The sequence below is a fragment of the Natator depressus genome, chromosome 5 (assembly GCF_965152275.1).
Source record: "Natator depressus isolate rNatDep1 chromosome 5, rNatDep2.hap1, whole genome shotgun sequence".
NCBI classification, from domain to species: Eukaryota; Metazoa; Chordata; order Testudines; family Cheloniidae; genus Natator; species Natator depressus.
In genome coordinates, this window is record NC_134238.1 from 80266042 (window position 1) to 80284753 (window position 18712).

The window sequence follows — 18712 nt, forward strand, 5'->3', positions numbered from 1 at the left end:
TGGAGATATCCCAGATGACTATCCTAACCACTGGGCTAAAAGTTGTGAGGGACTTTCTCTCCCCCATCTCCCTCATTTTGTATGAGATTGCCTATTAGGGGCCTGATCCAGTAGCTGAGGTCGGAGCTTGCTTTCTAGATCAGGTCCCGCAGGTGAATTAGGTGGAGGAACACCTATCTACCTACTCCTGATTTGTGAATTTATGAGGACTTAGGCATTTGGATGCCTGCCGTGCAGTTGCAGTGCTTATGCTCAGAGGTAGAAATGTTGGTGCCCAGGAAACTTTACTGCAAAAATTTAGGTGCTGAGCAATTTTTAGGTTCAGGCCTACATGGTTCAGGGGCAGCTGAGTGGGGTTTTGTGAATACCTGTGGGACCTGATTCTGGGATTTAGGTTCTTGCAGTGGCAGGCACCTAAGTCCTTTTGTGAATCTAGTCACTAGTGCAGAGGCACAGGACCTTTGATTTAACTACACTTGGCTGCACTTGAATCCTTCAGTATTTTCCAGGTGTTTTGTTGGGTCCCATATGGAAGACAAACCTATCTGACACCTCAAGAGAATGACTGGGGAGGAATTCTGAAGGGATATTCTTGCACATGCTTCCTCTTCCAGAACTCTCTCCCCTGGATTTTTCTACAGTGGGACGATCCAGTCCAAAATATGTACACTTGTCTCCACCCCCTCACCTCCCAAGCCTCTCCAAAATGATGCTCCCTTTCTCTTTGAAGGGAATATTTCTTGTGGAGCCACATTGCATGTTAGTATTTTATACATCACAGGGAAAAATCAAAGACAAAGCAAGAATCTACAAACTAAGGGCCTGACCCTACATCCCTTACCCATATAAGCAGGCCTACTGAAGTCATCTTAAAATGGTCATTCCCTCACTTCTCTTTCTGCCACATTCCTGTTCATAACCGCGGATAGCTCCCCACTTTGTTATGGCATTGGTACTATTCACCTGAGTAAGAGTCTTTGGTTAGACTTCTCTCAGCAATGGATGAAAAAAAGCAAAGGGTAGGAGAGGGCAAGAAGGAATGAATGTTACAAAAGTAAAAGGTCACTAGATGTGGTTTTTGTTACTTTACACTCTTTCCTCTGGATTTAAAAAAAAGTATGGGGGCAGCGTCTGAACTGCAGGGGAATGAACATTCACACTGCTCCTTTGTTTTGGTGTTTCTGATTGCACTGCAGTTGAATACTGATTGATACAAATAGTTTCTGAATCATAATACCCTGGGCCAGTTTCCTTGTATACTGAGGGGTTTCCTAAAAACAAACAAACAAACAAAACCCTTACAAATCACTGACTGGCAAACACTATATTTCAGAAGCGTAGATGATGCCATGGTTTTATTCCACTTTTTGAGTGTCACTGGTTGGACATCTCAAAGTGTGACAAGGAGAGCGGCTATGACTTTGAAAAGTGTGTCAGATGTGACAGATTGGAAGCTAGCTGAAAATCATTTGAGGAAAAACATGTTTGTGGTGTATACAAGAGGCCTCATTGAGTCCTAATGGTTATTACACACTTTTCTGCTAATACGGTTGTGCTGGTGGGAGCAGACAGACATAACTTTAAGTGATACATAAAATCCAATTAGGGTAACTGAATACGCACATGCTACTTCTCTCTCCCATGAATGGGAAGAAGAGAGCTTCTCAGATACTCTCTGAGATCTCATTCCCTAAATTGGAATTAGGACAAGGAGAGAGAAGTTGAGGATGGGAAAAGAAAATCACGTGTGAGCACGTTTGCAATGGGCCTCCTGTCTTACCCCCACCACACCCAGGAATTTCTCTTTCTGACTGACTTCTTCCTGTTGGAGGCTCTAGTGTCTTTTCTCACTTCGTTGCCTTTCCATTCACACTGAATCCGGTGCAAAACAATATTAATAGAGAATAGGTAGAGATTTTTTAGGAAACCCCTCAGTATTCAAGGCTTTTCCCTTTTAAGGCTCTTCCTCCCAGATTGGTATGCCTTACAGGTGTGGTGGGGTAAGACTGCCTGAGCTCAAAGCGGCTCTTTAACCCCTTCTTGCCTTGTGTGGGGTTTGAACACCCCATCACAATAGGATATAAAACCTCATGGTTGCAAGCATAAACCAGCCACTTTGTGGGGATAGAGGGAGAAATAGGAAAACATATCCCCTATGGACACGTTATCTCATAGTTGTCCACGGTAGGTTTCCCTGCATCTTCTTCTGATGCAGCTGGTACTGGCCATTGTCAGGCAGTATACAGAACTATATGGTTCACCAGTCTGATTCAGTATGGCCGTTCCTATATTTGTATGTTGAGGTGATGAATGTGGAACAGTATCTAAAGATTAAATACAGACAGATGAGACAGCAGATGCTAAAGCTGGCAAGACTGGTACAGGCTCCCAAGATAATGAAAGCGAATTTTCTGTCACTAACTGCCTTCTCCTAAAGCAAGGAGGCAAAGACTAATGTGTGATTGATGTTCCACTTGCCAAATTATAGGTGATGCGAAAGATACAATGCTAGCAACCAGAAAAGCTAGTGAGAAGACAGAAGTAAGTGAATTAATATTGATAGTGATGATCTTCTGTCAACCAAATCATATTTTATTATATTTTCAGTTGTGTGAAGAAAAGGGTGAATGCTGTAGTAGTGTGTCATGTATCCAAAGAGCCACTGGATGTGAGATGCTAACTGGAAAGTGGTGTTCTTGTCTAGGAATAATTTAGTTTATTTGTACTGTGTAATCTCTAGGTACAATGGGTCCTGTTGATATGTTTGAAGGCACAGTTACTCAGTCCATCTGTATAAACAGATTTTTCAAAAACAAGGATGTCTATATGTCTCATATGAATAGAATTAATGCAGTAGAAAATGGGAGCCTATATCTGCTAAGGAAACAAAATTTGCAGAAGCCTCTGAACAGGAATGTACACAGCAGCTTCAGACCTTTTATGCATATATGATTTGTGTGATGCATAAGGAGTTAGGCATGAGACTCCCATTAATACTGATCAAAGATGCATGGAAAAGACACTCCACATTACCCTTAAAATGTACCCCATGCTACAAGGGAGAAAATGCAACAGGAGTGAGGGGAAAGAGAACTCATACGTCATAAAAAGTGGTAACAGGGAGTACAAATACTATCTACCTAAAAATCAGCTTCTAAAAATTTGTATTCAGAACTTTGCATGTAACATTTTTTTTGCCAGTGTTTTAGTTTAAAAAAAAAAATTGTAAAGGCCTGAATCTTTCTCCAGGACTCATTCTGTGTAATACCTTGTTTTGTTGTTCTCCTAGAAATCAGTAGGACTGCTTGCATGGTAAGGCACTACTCTACATGAGAATGGATGACAGAATCAGGTGCTAAATTAATAATTTAACCTTTTTATCTGATTGATTGCCACAGTCAAGCTTTCCATCAAAAAACATTGTAGCATTTTGTTGAGGCTTATTGCCTTTCTTTCACAGAACAAATTATTTCAGAACTGACCCAATTCTAGTGGAGTTTGTTTTTTGTTTGTAATCTTAAAATTTAAAATAACAGAACAGGTAGTTTTTAACATGACAAGAAAACTTCATGTCAAGTTTTAGCTGAAGCAGATATTTATAAGCCTCTGGAAATCAATATTAACAGCACAAAGGCTTAATGCGTTTATCAACAGTGTTACTAGAAGCTTCTATGATCTTTGCCTCTTCAGCAAAGATTAAAACATGTCTGAAAATTAGTACCACTGCTGCTCTTTTAACAGTGAGGTTATTCACATAGCTTTTGACAAGCATGGTCTAATACTGCCACTATATTCCAAAATATCTTACTGTACCAGTATTTTCTGGGTTAGTACCAAATATGTTCTTTGCAAGGCTTTTTTTTTTTTTTTTAAATAGTTGGTCCTGTCACTGGCTAGCCAAATCATGAAGAGAAACAATTTAGCCCAAACAGGGTTAAATAGTGTTCAAACTCTGTTTTCATACATGGTTCAGAGTTCATCATAGATAAGGCCTTGTAGTTATGAAACATAGTTAATGTATAAAGAAAAGGAGGACTTGTGACACCTTAGAGACTAACCAATTTATTTGAGCACAAGCTTTCGTGAGCTACAGCTCACTTCATCGGATGCATATCTAAATTCAATGATATTATAGGACCCCAATCCTGGAGGCAAAACTGCCAGTGATAGCAATGCACAAGGACTGCAGGGTCAGCTGGAGGGTTGCCCAGTCACCAGTTCCACAGCTAGGCAGAAAGCAACCAGAACAACAAGCCCTGTGTGCATGCTGCTCCCCTGCCAGTGGAAGTACTTCACACGGCTCCGTTGCGCCGGTTCATTGAAAGCTTCGCTGCCCTGTGGTTAAACTACAGACTGCAGGGAAGAGGAGGGGGGCAATTGTGCTAGGGAAGGAAATTAGTTAAGTCTTTGAATTTGTTTGGATGGTGGATCCTGAATCTTAAGGCTTGTATACAAAGGAAAGCTATTGCAAAATAAAATGAGGGTGTGAACTAAAAATACAATAGCTATTCTGCACTAGTTCCCCATGTGGACACACTTATTCCACACAAAGTGGATTAACCTAAACCAAATGAAAGCACAGTTTAGGCTGTGTCTACACTGAGAGAGACAGAAGCGTGATTCTCAATGCAGGTACACACATTCATCAAGCTAGCATGAATATAAGTAATGCTGTAGCACAGGCAGCGGTGGCACAGCTTAGCTACCCGTTTCAGGTGGGCTTGTACTTGGCATGGCTAAGTTGTGCCTCTGCTGATGCTCCCTGTGCTATCATGGCTACTATTTTAGTACTATTTATACTCGCACTAACTCTCTTCGACCTAGCACGAGTATGTGTAAGTGAGCTGGGAATCACACCCCTAGCTCATAGTGGAGATGCAGCCTTAGTAAGGAACAAGTATTCACATTGGGAACTCATGTGGAATAGCTATTCTGGGCTATTTCCCTGTGTAGACAAGTGTATATATATAGCAGTTTGTTTTATAAACATCTACCAGGGTATTCAACAGTAGATTTCCTGTAAAATTTCCAGCTGACAAACCAAACCAAAGGCAAAAGCTGATACATATTTGTACTGGTCCACTGTGAGTTTAAAATATAATAATTTTTAAACAATTTTAAAAACGTATTTGAATTGAAATATTGTATTTGAAAAGGCAACGGTGTGACATTATGAGGATACTGTTAGCTAGAAAAAAAGATGGTCCTGTAGTTAGGGTATTAGCTTAGCACCTAGAAGACCCAGGTTCAATATCTTGCTTTGCCCCATGCTTTCTGTGTGACTGTGGGCAAGTCACTTGGCCTCTCTGTGCCTCAGATCACCCGTTTTATAGATGCGGATAATAGCACTTCCCTACCTCACAGGGGTATTGTGAAGATAAATGCATTAAAGATTGTGAGGTGCTCAGATACTATGGTAATTTGGCCATATAAGTATTTTAAATAGCTAAATAATATCAGAGCAACATAATCACAGGGCAGTGCTGATACAAAGTATGGTCAGATTGCAATTTATCTGGTTGAAAGGTTCATGTGTTGTATAATATTTATTTATCCAGTAAAACAGTTAAATTAGATGAATGATCCACTGCATTGCACTGTGTAGAATAATACAGTAATGTTTGTCTACAGCCCTTCTTTCCCCATAATTTGAAATAGCCAAGATGAAACAAATTTAGGTCTGTACCCGCAGCAGTATGATGCAGCGCCACCTGCTTTGCCAAGGTGACTCCAATTCACAAACTTTAATGCAGAAGGAAAGCAGCTTGCACGTAGACAGGTTTACAGTATTACAGATGCTGATGAGTAGGTTCAGTAAATCTCAGTTCATGTGTCCAGTCTTTAGATCCTTGGGCTGATACACAGTAGTGCACTGTTAGAGGTACTCTTCTTTAGACCAGGTGTTTAAACAAAGGTTCTTTTGCTCTGGGTCGTAGTGAGATCCAAAGATGCATTTTGGATGCAAAGATGCATCTTTGGTCAGGGAAATCAGGTAATCTCAACATTTCCTCTGTCAGTGAAACAGATTTGCTCAAACAAGGTTGTACTTGAGTGCCTAATGACAGTTGAATTCTCATATGCAGTCAGTTGCTTTGCTACCAAAATCTATCCCTTTACATTATAAAGCATTTTCAATATATCTAATTCAAAAAGTAAAGTTCCAGTCTCATTCAATTTCATATTACAAAAGGTGTGCATAATGTGTAGCTGCATTCACTAATCCAGCATCCAACCACCACAGACTTGATTCTTTCTAAATTGTCCCCTGTGCTAATTAGTGGTTGCTATAAAAAATCAGGCATCAGTGACAACAAAATGAATAGTGGTGTGATCAGGTTAAGGGATGATAAAATCATTATACTATTCAGTCAAATTAACTGAAGTCAAATGAGCATTTTATGTTTTAGCATCTTATCCATTACATGAGACATCTTCCTAATCCCATTTCCCTAATTACATTGTATTTCTTGCTGGTGAAAAAAAGTGCTGTGTGATTTAAAATATATATTTGCAATTAGTTTCTCCCACACTGGTCCTGTCAGTACTTCTTCTGCAAAGATTTCCAGAAATCCTTTGTTAGTCCTACTTTTACAAGAACTACTGATGCACTTCTTTAGGAGAAAGCAGATGAGGAGAGTAAGGAGGCAGGCTAATTGAATGCACAGAAAGATAAGTGAATATCTGATAAGAAATGCACCCTGTCCATATGATGACAAAGACTCTGGGTCAAGTTATCATTTTCATGAAAACCACTTTACACTACTTGCAAAGGGCCCTTAAGCCAGGTCTACACAACAAATCTATATTGGTATATCTGTTGTCCAGGGGGTGTGAAAAATCCGCACCCTTGAGCGACATAGCTATACCAACCTAACTCCCCGTGTAGACAGTGCTGTATTGATGAGAGAGCTTCTCCTGCTGACATAGCTACAGCCTTTGGGGAGGTGGATTAATCATTGACAAAGGAGCATCTTTACTAAAGTGCTACAGTGGTGCAGTTGCACTGGTGCAGCTCTAGCACAATATGTGAAAACAAGCCCTTAGTGTAAATGAGAATCAGGTCCTGAGTATTTAGTGGAAAACAACGTACCTGGGTTTTTAATGTTGGGAAGAATATGGGGCCCAGTCCTGCAGCCAGGGCCAGATTCTGTCTAGTCTTATGCAAGAGGTCCCAAGAACCTTTCACCCCAGCTTCAACTCTGGTGTGCAGTCCATGTAGGGGTCAATCAGAATAGCAATGTCTGTGATTGGGGGAGTATAGAAACTTCTGTCCCTATGCTCTCAGGAGTGGACAGTACCCAAAAGGAGGATGTGAGGCCCACTGAACAGGACTGGTGCCCAGCAGGGAGAAGGCTGCAGTCCATAAAGAAGTATAGTAGTGGAGATGCTCCCCTCCCTGTTGACGTTTAGGGAAGTAGAATGCTCCCAGTCTTCTTGTTCAGGTAGTGCAGCTTTACCAAAATGAGGCTTTTCCTAAGAGCCATACTGTAGTGCTGAGTGAGCGTGAAAGTTTTTAGGGTCCTAACGAGTGCTGCTTTTGGTTCATCTACAGTCCTTTTCTGACATTTTAATCTGCTCTTGACGATACTTCCACAATCTACAACTTCAAGCATTCTCACGAGCAAGCAATGCTAAAAACTGTGGGCCAGAGCCTCATCTGGAATAAATTGGCATAACTCCAGTGAAATAAATGGAGCTACAGTCATTTACACCAGCTAAGCATCTGGTTCCAGGAGTAGTTTTTGTAGCAGACACCACTATCAAATACTATAGCTAAAGTTGCAGATCTGATTCTATTATTATGACATCCTGATGCTGATTCTGGTACACTGCTCCAATGGTATATAGGGGCCACAGTTGTACCACAGGATGCTGTATGGAAATAAGTGAGATTACATATGTGTTCTAGAGATATTTTTAATGTTACAGAGTTATTAAAATCAGATGTTGCTTTTCTTCAGTGAATAGTGTAAGTTTATCTTGTGCACTTTGTATTTACATAAAACTGGATTCTACATTTAGGTAAAAAAAGATTTGAATGCTCTACATAAAATTGTTTCATTGCTTACTTCTGCTGCCACCAGATGTCGCTGGGTTTATAAATAAGTGATGGTCCATCTGTTCTCTTCTCTTTTCAGCTTTTTTTCCCTTTTGACTTAATCAAGTATGATTTTAAAAAAGATGAACCGATTAGAAATAGGCATGGTTGGTGTGAGAAGGTTAAGAAAGGTAAGCATTCATTATAACAGGATATGTCCACCCTATAAATAACTTGCAGGTGTTTTTTTTTTTTAAATGAACTGTATTGTTGTGTTACAAGTGATAAAGCACCAACATCAGCTAATAATAACCTATAACAATCTGCCTACAAAATCAGTAGGTTTAATGACCTGAGGTGGTACATTTTTAAACATGTGAGGCTTTAGAAGCACAATCTGTTTAATGGTAGACTGCCTAAGGACAAAAGCACGAATAGGGAAAAGATGGACTTTCTTTTCTGCTTGAAATTTCAAAATTGATCAGAATGAAAACCTTTTTAAGTGTCAGAATTTTCCAGACAATGAAATTCTGAATTTTGACAAGCTCTAACTGTATCCTGGAAAATAGTGGTTCTGAAAAGATATTAGGATTCACAGTGGACAAGCAACTCCATGTGAGCTCTCAGTGCGATGCTGTGGCAAAAACGGCTAATGCAATCCTTGACTATATAAGTAGGGGAGCAGTGAGTAGGTTTAGGGAGATGATTTTTACCTCTGTATAAGTGATTGATGAGACAGATACTGTATACAGTTCAGATTTCCATATTTTAAAAAGCATATTGTAAAATTGGAGAAGATACAAAAAATAATTAGAGGGCTGGAAAAAATGCCTTACTGTGAAAGACTAAAAGAGCTCATTCTGTTTAGCTCATCAGAAAGATTGAGAGACTACCTGATACATGTATAAGAGAGTACCTTTCTGGAAGTTATGTGTTAACCAAACAAAAGTTATAGGACTCAATACAGGGGTAACTGGGTAAAATTAATGGTCTATGATATAAAAGAGGTTAGAGTAGATGCTCTAGTAGTACCTTCCGGCCTTAAACTTTATGAATCTAAGAAAAGCGAGGCAAAACCCTGTTATGTAGTCTTTTTATGCTTTCTCCAGGATTTGGTCCTAAACTCCTTGTAATGTTTTCTATCCCTTTTGGGTATATTTTTTATTGGAGTACTTTTCTCTGCTAAAACAATGTAACCCTCTGGTTTTGCTGTTCAGAAAATGCTTTAATAAATGTGAGACCCTACAATTAAAACTTGTGTGTATGGGTAACCCTAGAATGCTCAGGGACACAACCAACCATTCCAGAAATGCGCTGTATACTTTGTGTTTCGAACTAGTAGTCCATAGAAGTATTCTACCCATGCATTCTATTTGCAACAAGCAGACTTATTTCCTCCTCTCCTAACTTGTCTGTTATTTTCTGAAAATAGATTTGGTTAACTTTTATAAGTTAATTGGCAAAGAAAGAAAACTGATTCTGTATAAATATAATCCACTTTTCTGGCTCCAATGGAAACTGCTGTGGAGCTCAGTACTCTTGAAAATCAGGCTATTTAAATATGGATTTAATACCTAGCTTTAGACATACATTTTTTGCAAATCTTGGGTACTTTATTTTGAGTATTAAAAGGAAACTAATGCTGACAATTATAATTCACTAAGAAATGTGAGATCTAATCTTTCTTGGCAGGTGCACTTTAGTAAGTGATAACTCTAAAACAGAGCAGGGCCTGATCCTCCACTGCCTTGCATCTTGTGTAGTGGTATTTATCCTGTAAACAGTTAATGGGGATAAGAGGGAAGGTCCTCTCCTGGATCAGTAACTGGTTAAAATATACAAACCAAAGGGTAGGAATAAATGGTCAGTTTTCAGAATGGACAGCGGTAAATAGTGGTGTCCACCAGGGGTCTGGCTGGTGCCAGTGCTGTTCACCATATTCATAAATGACCTGGAAAAGGGGGCAAACAGTGAGGTGGCAAAACTTGCAGATGATAGAAAACTACTCAGATAGTTAAGTCCCAAGCAGACTGCGAAGAGTTTCAAACGGATCTCACAAAAACTGGGTGACTGGGCAACAAAATGGCAGATTAAATTCAGTGTTGATAAATGCAAAGTAATGCACATTGGAAAACATAATCCCAACTATAGATATAAAATGATGGAGTCTAAATTAACTGCTACCACTCAAGAAAGAGATCTTGGAGTCATTGTGCATAATTCTCTGAAAACATCCACTGAATGTCCAGCAGCAGTCAAAAAAGCAAACAGAATGTTGGGAATCATTAGGAAAGGGGTTGATGATAACACAGAAAATACCATATTGTCTCTATATAAATCTATGGTATGCCCACATCTTGAATTCTGCGTGCAGATCTGGTCACCCCATCTCAAAAAAGATATATTGGAATTGGAAAAGGTAAACAAAAATGATTAGGGGTGTGGAAAAGCTTCCATATGAGGAGAGATTAAGCAGACTGGGACTTTTCAGCTTGGAAAAGAGATGACTAAGGGGGGGGGGGAAATATGATAGAGGTCTATAAAATCATGACTGGTGTGGAGAAAGTAAATAAGAAAGTGTTATTTACTCTTCCTCATAACACAAGAACTAGGGGGCCACCAAATTAAATTAACAGGCAGGAGGTTTAAAACGAACAAAAGGAAGTATTTCTTCCACAGGTTGACTGTGCATTGTGTGAACTCTTCGCCAGAGGATGTTGTGAAAGCCAAGACTGTAACAGAGTTCAAAAAAGAACTAGATAAGTCCATGGAGGATAAGTCTATCAAAGGCTATTAGCCAGGATGGACAGGGGTGCAAAATCATGCTCGGAAGTGTCCCTAGCCTCTGTTTGCCAGAAGCTGGGAATGGGCAACAGGGGACGGATCACCTGATTAACTGTTCTGTTCATTCCCTCTGAAGCACCTGGCATTGGCCACTGTCGGAAGACAGGATACTGGGCTAGATGACCATTGTTCTGATCCAGTATGGCCATTCTTATGATCTTATGTAATGTAAAACACTATCTTTCCTATTTGGCAGCAGTTTATATGCATCTCGGACAACTGCAAAGGACTACAGAAGATGCAAGGCAGTAGAGCAGAAGACACGCTATTGTTTGTTGGTCTCATAGGCTAATTCCACCATGTCGAATTGGGTATCTAGTATCTTAATATTGTAAATGTAGGATATGTAGTCAATTAACATTAATGTAAACATTAACATGAACTATTCTGTGATATCTTACATCATTATTCACCTTAACTTTTCTCTGTAGGTGAGGCTGGTCTTCTCATTTCCAAAGTGAATGCAAAGAATCCCTTCTTTGGTTATGCTGGGAGTAAGAAACATACAGAAAAGAAATTACTCTGCGAGGTGTTTAAGAAGGGAGACATTTATTTCAATACAGGGGATCTGATGGTTCAAGACCAAGAGAATTTTCTTTACTTTTTGGATAGGATCGGGGATACCTACAGGTACAATCACTATGTCCTTATTAAAAAGCATTGGTGCATGGGATAGGATAATATTGCTTGACCTGTTTTGCTCCTCTCCTCTCTCCCAAGTGTCTCTGGTTCATATCCATTCTTGAAGTATATAACAGTGCTAGTGTTTAATTTTGTGAGCAGCACGCAACCATACCTAACTTCATTTTGTGGCAGGTTTTCATTCAACGTCCCTCATGATCCTTCTCATGAGCATTCTAGCAAATGGTGTCTTTGTTGCTGGGCAAGGAGACTTGGCACACTGAAGTAGAGAAGTGGGAAAATGTATCAAACAAAATAGATGTCTACATTTGGTAGATTTAGCTGGATATAAATGTTGAAAATAATTTATTTCAGATTAGTATAGGATTTACTTGTTTTCATTTATTATTTATTTATTTATTTTTAAATGCAGCTGTTTTAGCAAAGCTTACTCTTATGGTGATCAGAGCATCACATTAACTGGACATGCTAGAACAAATGTAGGGTATATTTAGTCCAATGTACTCATAATTCCTATAAAAGGTAATATTACTATTATTAATTTGTATTATTATAGTGCCTAGGAGCCCCAATCTTGGATCATGACCCCATTGTGCTAGGTCCTGTACAAACACAATGGAGTCAAGGCCCATGACTGTGGCTACTAGGCACAATAATAAGATAAATTATTATTATTATTTTATTATTAACAATAATATTAATGTTACCTTCCCCCAAAGAGCTCATACCATCCATCAGGAGTACAATATGCCCATATGTTTTCATGAGGGTACAGTGTTTTGTTTTCCACTCCCGACTCCATTTAGATGGAAAGGAGAGAATGTTGCAACTACTGAAGTTTCTGATGTCATTGGTATGTTGGACTTCATACAGGAAGCCAATGTATATGGTGTTCCTGTGCCAGGTAAGAACCTTTTATTTCTAGAGGTTTTTCATTAAATTCATGATTCTATTCCTCATAACTTTTATGTTTTGCTTTACAAAGTTAAACAATCACTTTTAATTAACTTGGCTATTTAATATTCAGCTCTCTAAAAAGCTCTTAAGAATAGCTCAGATAACAAAAGATTGTGGATCAGCCATTTAACCCTGTACTTTGATGTATGTGGAATATAAGAGAGACAACTTAATGTTGTATTGTAATAAAGGTTATTTTGCCATGAATTTGAGACTACTGCATAACTTGAATTAATCCTCTCAGCATCATTAATATGGCATCTGGGAAACCCAAACATTTATATGGAAAAATAGAAACATTTCAACAGAGTGAGGAAGCAAGGAACTTTTAACCACTTAAATTAAAAAAAAAGTCACATTAAACTAAGCATTTGAGCTAGTTTGCTTTCATCTTTTAACGCAGTCCAGTAAACTAGCGCTGAGGGAGAATTTCCCTGGGAACCTAAAAAGAAATGAATGAAATATGTAAAACAGTATGATGATAATAAACAAAAAAAAAAGTTTGCCGAAAATAGTCTGGGCCTGATTTCCATTCATGCTACAGCCTCTTTACACCCCACTGGGAGGTTAAAGAGGTTTGAAAGTAGGTGCAAGTTTAATTTACTCGCACTTTAAAGCCCTTTTACCCTGAAAGAGCAATGTAAAGGAGCATTACTGTAACTGAGAATCAGGACTACTCTGTCTACAGTGGTCTCCATTGTATGTTCAACATTGGCCAACAAATAGTATAATTTTTACCTAAATTTTAAAAAAAGGAATAATTGCAATATCTCACATGCCACTGTGGGACAACTTTTGGCAAATACTGAATTTTTAATGGCAGCCGCCCTCTATGTAGTCTCTTACTTTTAATACACAATTGCAAGGTGATATAAAAAGGTTTATTGTTATGAGTTTAGGGTGGCTGCTTTACTCCAGAGTGGCAGAGGCACTCATCTGGAATAGCTTGCATAACCTGTGAGTGGATAATAAGGCTAAGATTTTATCACAGATATTTTTAATAAGTTACGGACAGGTCATGGCCAAAAGAAAAATTCAAGGAAGACTTGACCTATCCCTGACTTTTACTAAAAATATCTGGGACAAAATGGGGAGCTGCGGGTCCCAGCACTGCTTGAAGTGGGGCAGCTGTGCAGGGGGTAAGAGCTGCTTGCAGCAGGAGGGGGGCATAAGGTCCTGCTGCCTGCAGCTCTGGGGGGTCCCCCCATTGCCCGTGGTGGCCAGGAGCTGTGGGGTGCGCCTGCCTCCCATGGGAGCAGGGAGCTGTGGGGTACCCGTGCTGCCATTAGAGGCAGCAGGGGTACCCTGCAGCTCCCTGCCCCCCACAGGCGGCGGACTGAAGTCACAGAGGTCACTGGAAGTCATGGATTCCATGACCTCCATGACTAAATTGTAGCCTTGCTAATAAGTAATGCAGTCATCCTAAACAGAAAAAATATTACAGAAAGTTCTAGAAACCTAAGCTATCTAGTTATAACTTTTCTTTTTGCCAGTACTTAAGTTATTCTCAGACATTCCTATAATAATTTCCCCTATAAAATTTGTGACAAAATATACGATATGGTGATGAAGTACAAGAAATTCATTTGAGACTGCCAACATAACTCACTTATGGTTCTGGTACATAAGAGTAATGTAGTCATTCCACATTTATTCCAGTAAAGCTTTTGTCATTTTGTGTGTTCACGTGTATAGTTTATCGTTTGATTGAAACATAAATACTACATTCTTAATCAGACAAATTTTCAGTATATTAATATATGGTTTTTAAAGTCAGGTTACACTAAGATTGAAAATTTCCAGATTATGTAGCATATAACTAATTTTAAACTTTTTTTCACAGATCATGAAGGAAAAGTGGGAATGGTCTCTGTTACTTTGAAGCCCAATAAGTCATTAGATTTAGAACAAATGTATGAACAAGTTGTGACATATCTACCAGGCTATGCTTGCCCACTATTTTTAAGACTCCAGGTAATTTACATTTATTGTGCAGGACACACAAATATCACGTGAACAGAACACTGACAAAGATCATAAAAGGCAATATGGTGGGTTGAAGGGAAGGTATCTGATGGTGTATTGCACAGATTGACAGTATGACCAGTCCTATTTACCATCTTCATTTATGATCTAAAAGGGGAAATTATACAGCATAGTAATGGAATTTGCACATTATGCTAAACTGGGAGGAGTCATGTACAGCTGTGAGGACGGAGATAATACAAAGAGATTTACAGAGATTAGAAACATGGACAGAGAATAACAAATTATATTCAGATTAATAAATAGTACCTAATGCATCTGGGGAAAATAACCTGAAATCTATATAGTTAATGGAAGGGAGAGAGCTGGGAAGAAGTAATGCTGAAAGAGAAGGGGTGATAGTAGACAGAGAACTAGACGTGCATTTGCAATGTGACATAGCCACAAAAATGCCAAGGTATCCTGTATTGGAGCAGAGTTAACAAACCTTCTCTATATGGCTCTGATGCTCCTGCACCTGGAATAGTATATTTAATTCTGAGCACATATTACCAGAGAGATTTTGACAAATTGAAGGGAGTTGAAAGGAACATAATAAACATTATCAGGAGGCTGGGGGAAAGGTTAAGAGCAAACTGTGTATTGTTTGTGTAAGCAACAGTAAAGGTGCAAGAGGTAATGCTACAAATTTCTGAAGGGTGTTAATAACAAGGGGAGAGAGGAATGATGTATTGTTATAAATAGGAGTAGCTGGATGAAACTAGAAAAGCAAACCAGGCTAAATAGGGAGGAAAAAATTTCCTGACGGACAGATATGAGGTTCTGACTAACCTACCATCCCCTTTTCCCTCCCCCTTCTCCCCCCCTTCCCCCGCCAGGAAGGAGTGATTTTAAAAATTAGACTAGGCAGAACATTACAAAGTATTTAGTAGAGAGCAATCCTGCATAGCAAGTGGATGGACTGGATCAGGGTTTCTCAAACTGGGGGTTGGGACCCCTCAGGGGGTCACGAGGTTATTACATGGGGGGGTCGCGAGCTGTCATCCTCTACCTCAAACCCCGCTTTGCCTCCAGCATTTATAATTGTGTTAAATATGTAAAAAAGTGTTTTTAATTTATAAGGGGGGGGTCGCACACAGAGGCTTGCTATGTGAAAGGGGTCACGAGTACAAAAGTTTGAGAACCATTGGACTGGATGATCCAATATGGCTCTTCCATCTTCCGTTTCTGGATATTAGTAAGGGAACTTATTGGGGGAATTCTTGCTGTCAGTCAGCAAGAAACGATTCTGCTCTGCTCCTTGTGGTTTTGGAACATAAGCAGGAAATTTCACACTAGTCTTGATTGGGCCTCAGTTACTTAAGGGATGGACTGCAAATTTGTCATCACTGGGTAAACCAGCCTTACACTTAAGTCAGGAAGGTAGGTGTCCATGCAGACAAGAGAAAAAGCATTAAATATTTCCACTTAACCTTAAATAATTTTCTTTCTCCCCTAGGAAACAATGGAAATGACAGGAACTTTCAAACAACAAAAATTTCGGTTGGTGAGGGAAGGGTTTAATCCATCTGCAATCACTGATCCACTTTATTTTTTATACAGTTCTAAAAAATCTTATGTTCCATTAACCAAAGAACTTCATGACAAGATCTTATCTGGGCAACTGAAACTTTAATTAGTGTTAAATTAACAGATTTGATAACTACTTTGTAAGAAGCAACAAAGGCACTAAGTAATATTTCTATGTAGTTTGTATTCTTGATATTTTGCAGCCATATCTTTTTGGATTCAGAAGTTTCACTACACCCTTCATTTTTGATAGTCACTGAACACTAATAATTTTCTACCTCCTGAAACACCAAATATACTTATATTACTTAGGAAACATGTTTAAAATGTATCTTCTTTGTGATTTGGGGTATGAACGTCTTGAACCTATTTTCTATATCAGACACGAATGAGTGATAGTTACAGAAAAATAATAATATACACAGAAATAAATTATATTGGAAAAATATACTACTGTTAGTATTGTTGCTTGAGACTAACATCTATTTTACTGTACTTAATAGTTTTCCTGTAAATTTCATAAAGCCTAATGATTATTTATAAAATGTTAAAATTAAAAAGGAACTGAAGAAAGGTAGGGAAAAAACACAACAAACTATAATTTTCCTGCTCTATGAAAACATTGACTTAAGCTGCTTAGTTTCAATACATGGAAGGCATACAGCATACATTGTTTTTATCTCCTTCCCTCATGGCATCTGGATCTTGGTTCTGTCCTCATCTGATTCCTAATCCACTTACCTTCTGCAGCATATTTAAATTCCTTGTCCACATGCAAGATGCAAGTTTACTGCTCTAAGGGCCCAGTCCAAAGCTGTTGAAGGCAATGGTGATCTCTCTGGCTTTTTCCATTCACTTCCATACATGGGGGAACCATCCCTCTTCCTGACCTTGTTTTCCATAATCCAATCTTAAACGCACACATGCCTAAAGCCTACAAATCATAATGCTCCCTCAAAGCAACATCAAAAATATAAATAAGAGAGTTGGACACCAAAAAATCCTCTTAACAAAACATGGAACTAACGAAATGTGTGGTAGCTTCACTGCTCAGCAGCATGCCTTTTTGTTGCAATCTATTCCCTTCCTTCATTTGTACCTTGTCTCTTTAGATTGTAAACTCCTGAGGGCAGGGTATACTGTCTGGTAAAGCAACTAGCACGCTTTTGGCACTGGATAAAAATATCCATGCATTGATGTGCATAGTCCTGGTCTGTTGGGTAGTGTCGCTCAGATGTAGTTAGGACAAATGGATTGGAAGTCATTGCCAGCTGAGGGCAAAAGTTGTTCTTAGAACATTAAAAAAAATGTATAAAACAAGAATATTAGTTCTTCAAAAGATTCATCTTAATTAACCAGTGGGTGCCTTGTTTTCTTAATGACTGATTCGGATTTTTATTTGAAGGTATTTTAAAATTCTAGACATACATGCTAAAACACTGTTCTTAAGAGTTTTAAAATAAAGTGTAAAAGTTAAAATAAACTGTATTTATGTCAGTCTGATTTAGGATTAATGACAAAGTTTTGTTTTGGGATTGGTTACATTATGCGACTCACAGAGGACAGAGGCGGATTTAAAAAATATATTAGGTTAGATCGTCTCCTCTCCTGAACCTTCCTGTTATGCCAGATTTCTCCAATTAGTCCGTCAGTCAGATGTGATATTTACAGACTTTTACAGAAATTGAGTCTTCTACTCCTCATTGTTCAAAATATAGTGATGCTGCTGCTGCTATTCAGCATTGGACACAACATCTCTTTATCCAGTATGATTGCAGCACAAAGACCACCTGAAAGTCGTAGTCTAAAATGGATTACTTACAATTTACATCTTCTACTTTTATTTTTAAAACTTGACTTTAGAAGTCTGTTGAAGTCGTGTTATTAATGTTTATACTAGAATGTACAGTACAAATACTGTTTGAGATCAGAATGTTCACTGCTATTGGCCTTTAACTAACTATTGGTCTAATCTTTGCCCTTCTGCAGTCCTTTTTCAGATTACAAATTTGATTTGGACCTTAAAAAAAATAAAAGGTCCTACCATTGCGCTATTTGAATGTACACTACCTTGCATGCTCCAACAACTCTCAGGGCTGATTTATGCTTGACATAAAGAAGGCTGCTTTAACTTAGGCTGGCTAGCAACAGCCTTCCAGGGGCTGTCTGTTAGCTGTGATCACCAGAGAACAACAGAATTCCAGCAAAAGTCATGCCATTACATGAACCAATTTGCCATGTAGAAGATCTTATTGGCTCAACAAAGGTCTAGATTGTGGTTCTGGCTACTCAGCCAGGCAGAGGAGTGGCTGAATTAACTGTGCCCAGAGAGTGACTCCAGGCAGAGGTGGTAGGGCATGTTCTGGGTGCGCTATATTACCCTTTGCCCCCAACAAACAAATGGGCAGGGATTGGGCACAGCCATGGTGGAGCTGGCTGGGTACAAGAAAGGAGGGCTATAGCAAAGTACTTCTGACCCTACCCTACAGCAAGAGGCCTCTCTGAGATGCAAAACCACCCTGAGTTTCTCCTAGGATGGTGCAACTTACACATTTTATTCTGGCCAGGTTTACACAAGAAACTTTTACCAGGATAATATCGGTTAGAGGCCTGATTCTTAACAACATTTTTGTAACAGCAAGAGCTTTAGAGTAAATGCATTTATCCTGTCAAAAA

At 38.9% G+C, this 18712-nt stretch overlaps 1 protein-coding gene across 1 annotated transcript in view; it reads left to right on the plus strand.

The window, feature by feature from the left end:
* SLC27A6 (solute carrier family 27 member 6) overlaps window positions 1-17415 on the plus strand; it is a 58604-nt gene extending 41189 nt beyond the window's left edge. The window contains exons 6-10 of the mRNA XM_074953069.1: window positions 8139-8229; window positions 11314-11512; window positions 12331-12428; window positions 14325-14455; window positions 15966-17415. Coding sequence (XP_074809170.1) covers window positions 8139-8229; window positions 11314-11512; window positions 12331-12428; window positions 14325-14455; window positions 15966-16142 — 696 coding nt within the window. The 3' untranslated portion in view covers window positions 16143-17415. The remainder of the gene's footprint in view (window positions 1-8138; window positions 8230-11313; window positions 11513-12330; window positions 12429-14324; window positions 14456-15965) is intronic.
* Window positions 17416-18712: the final 1297 nt, after the last annotated feature.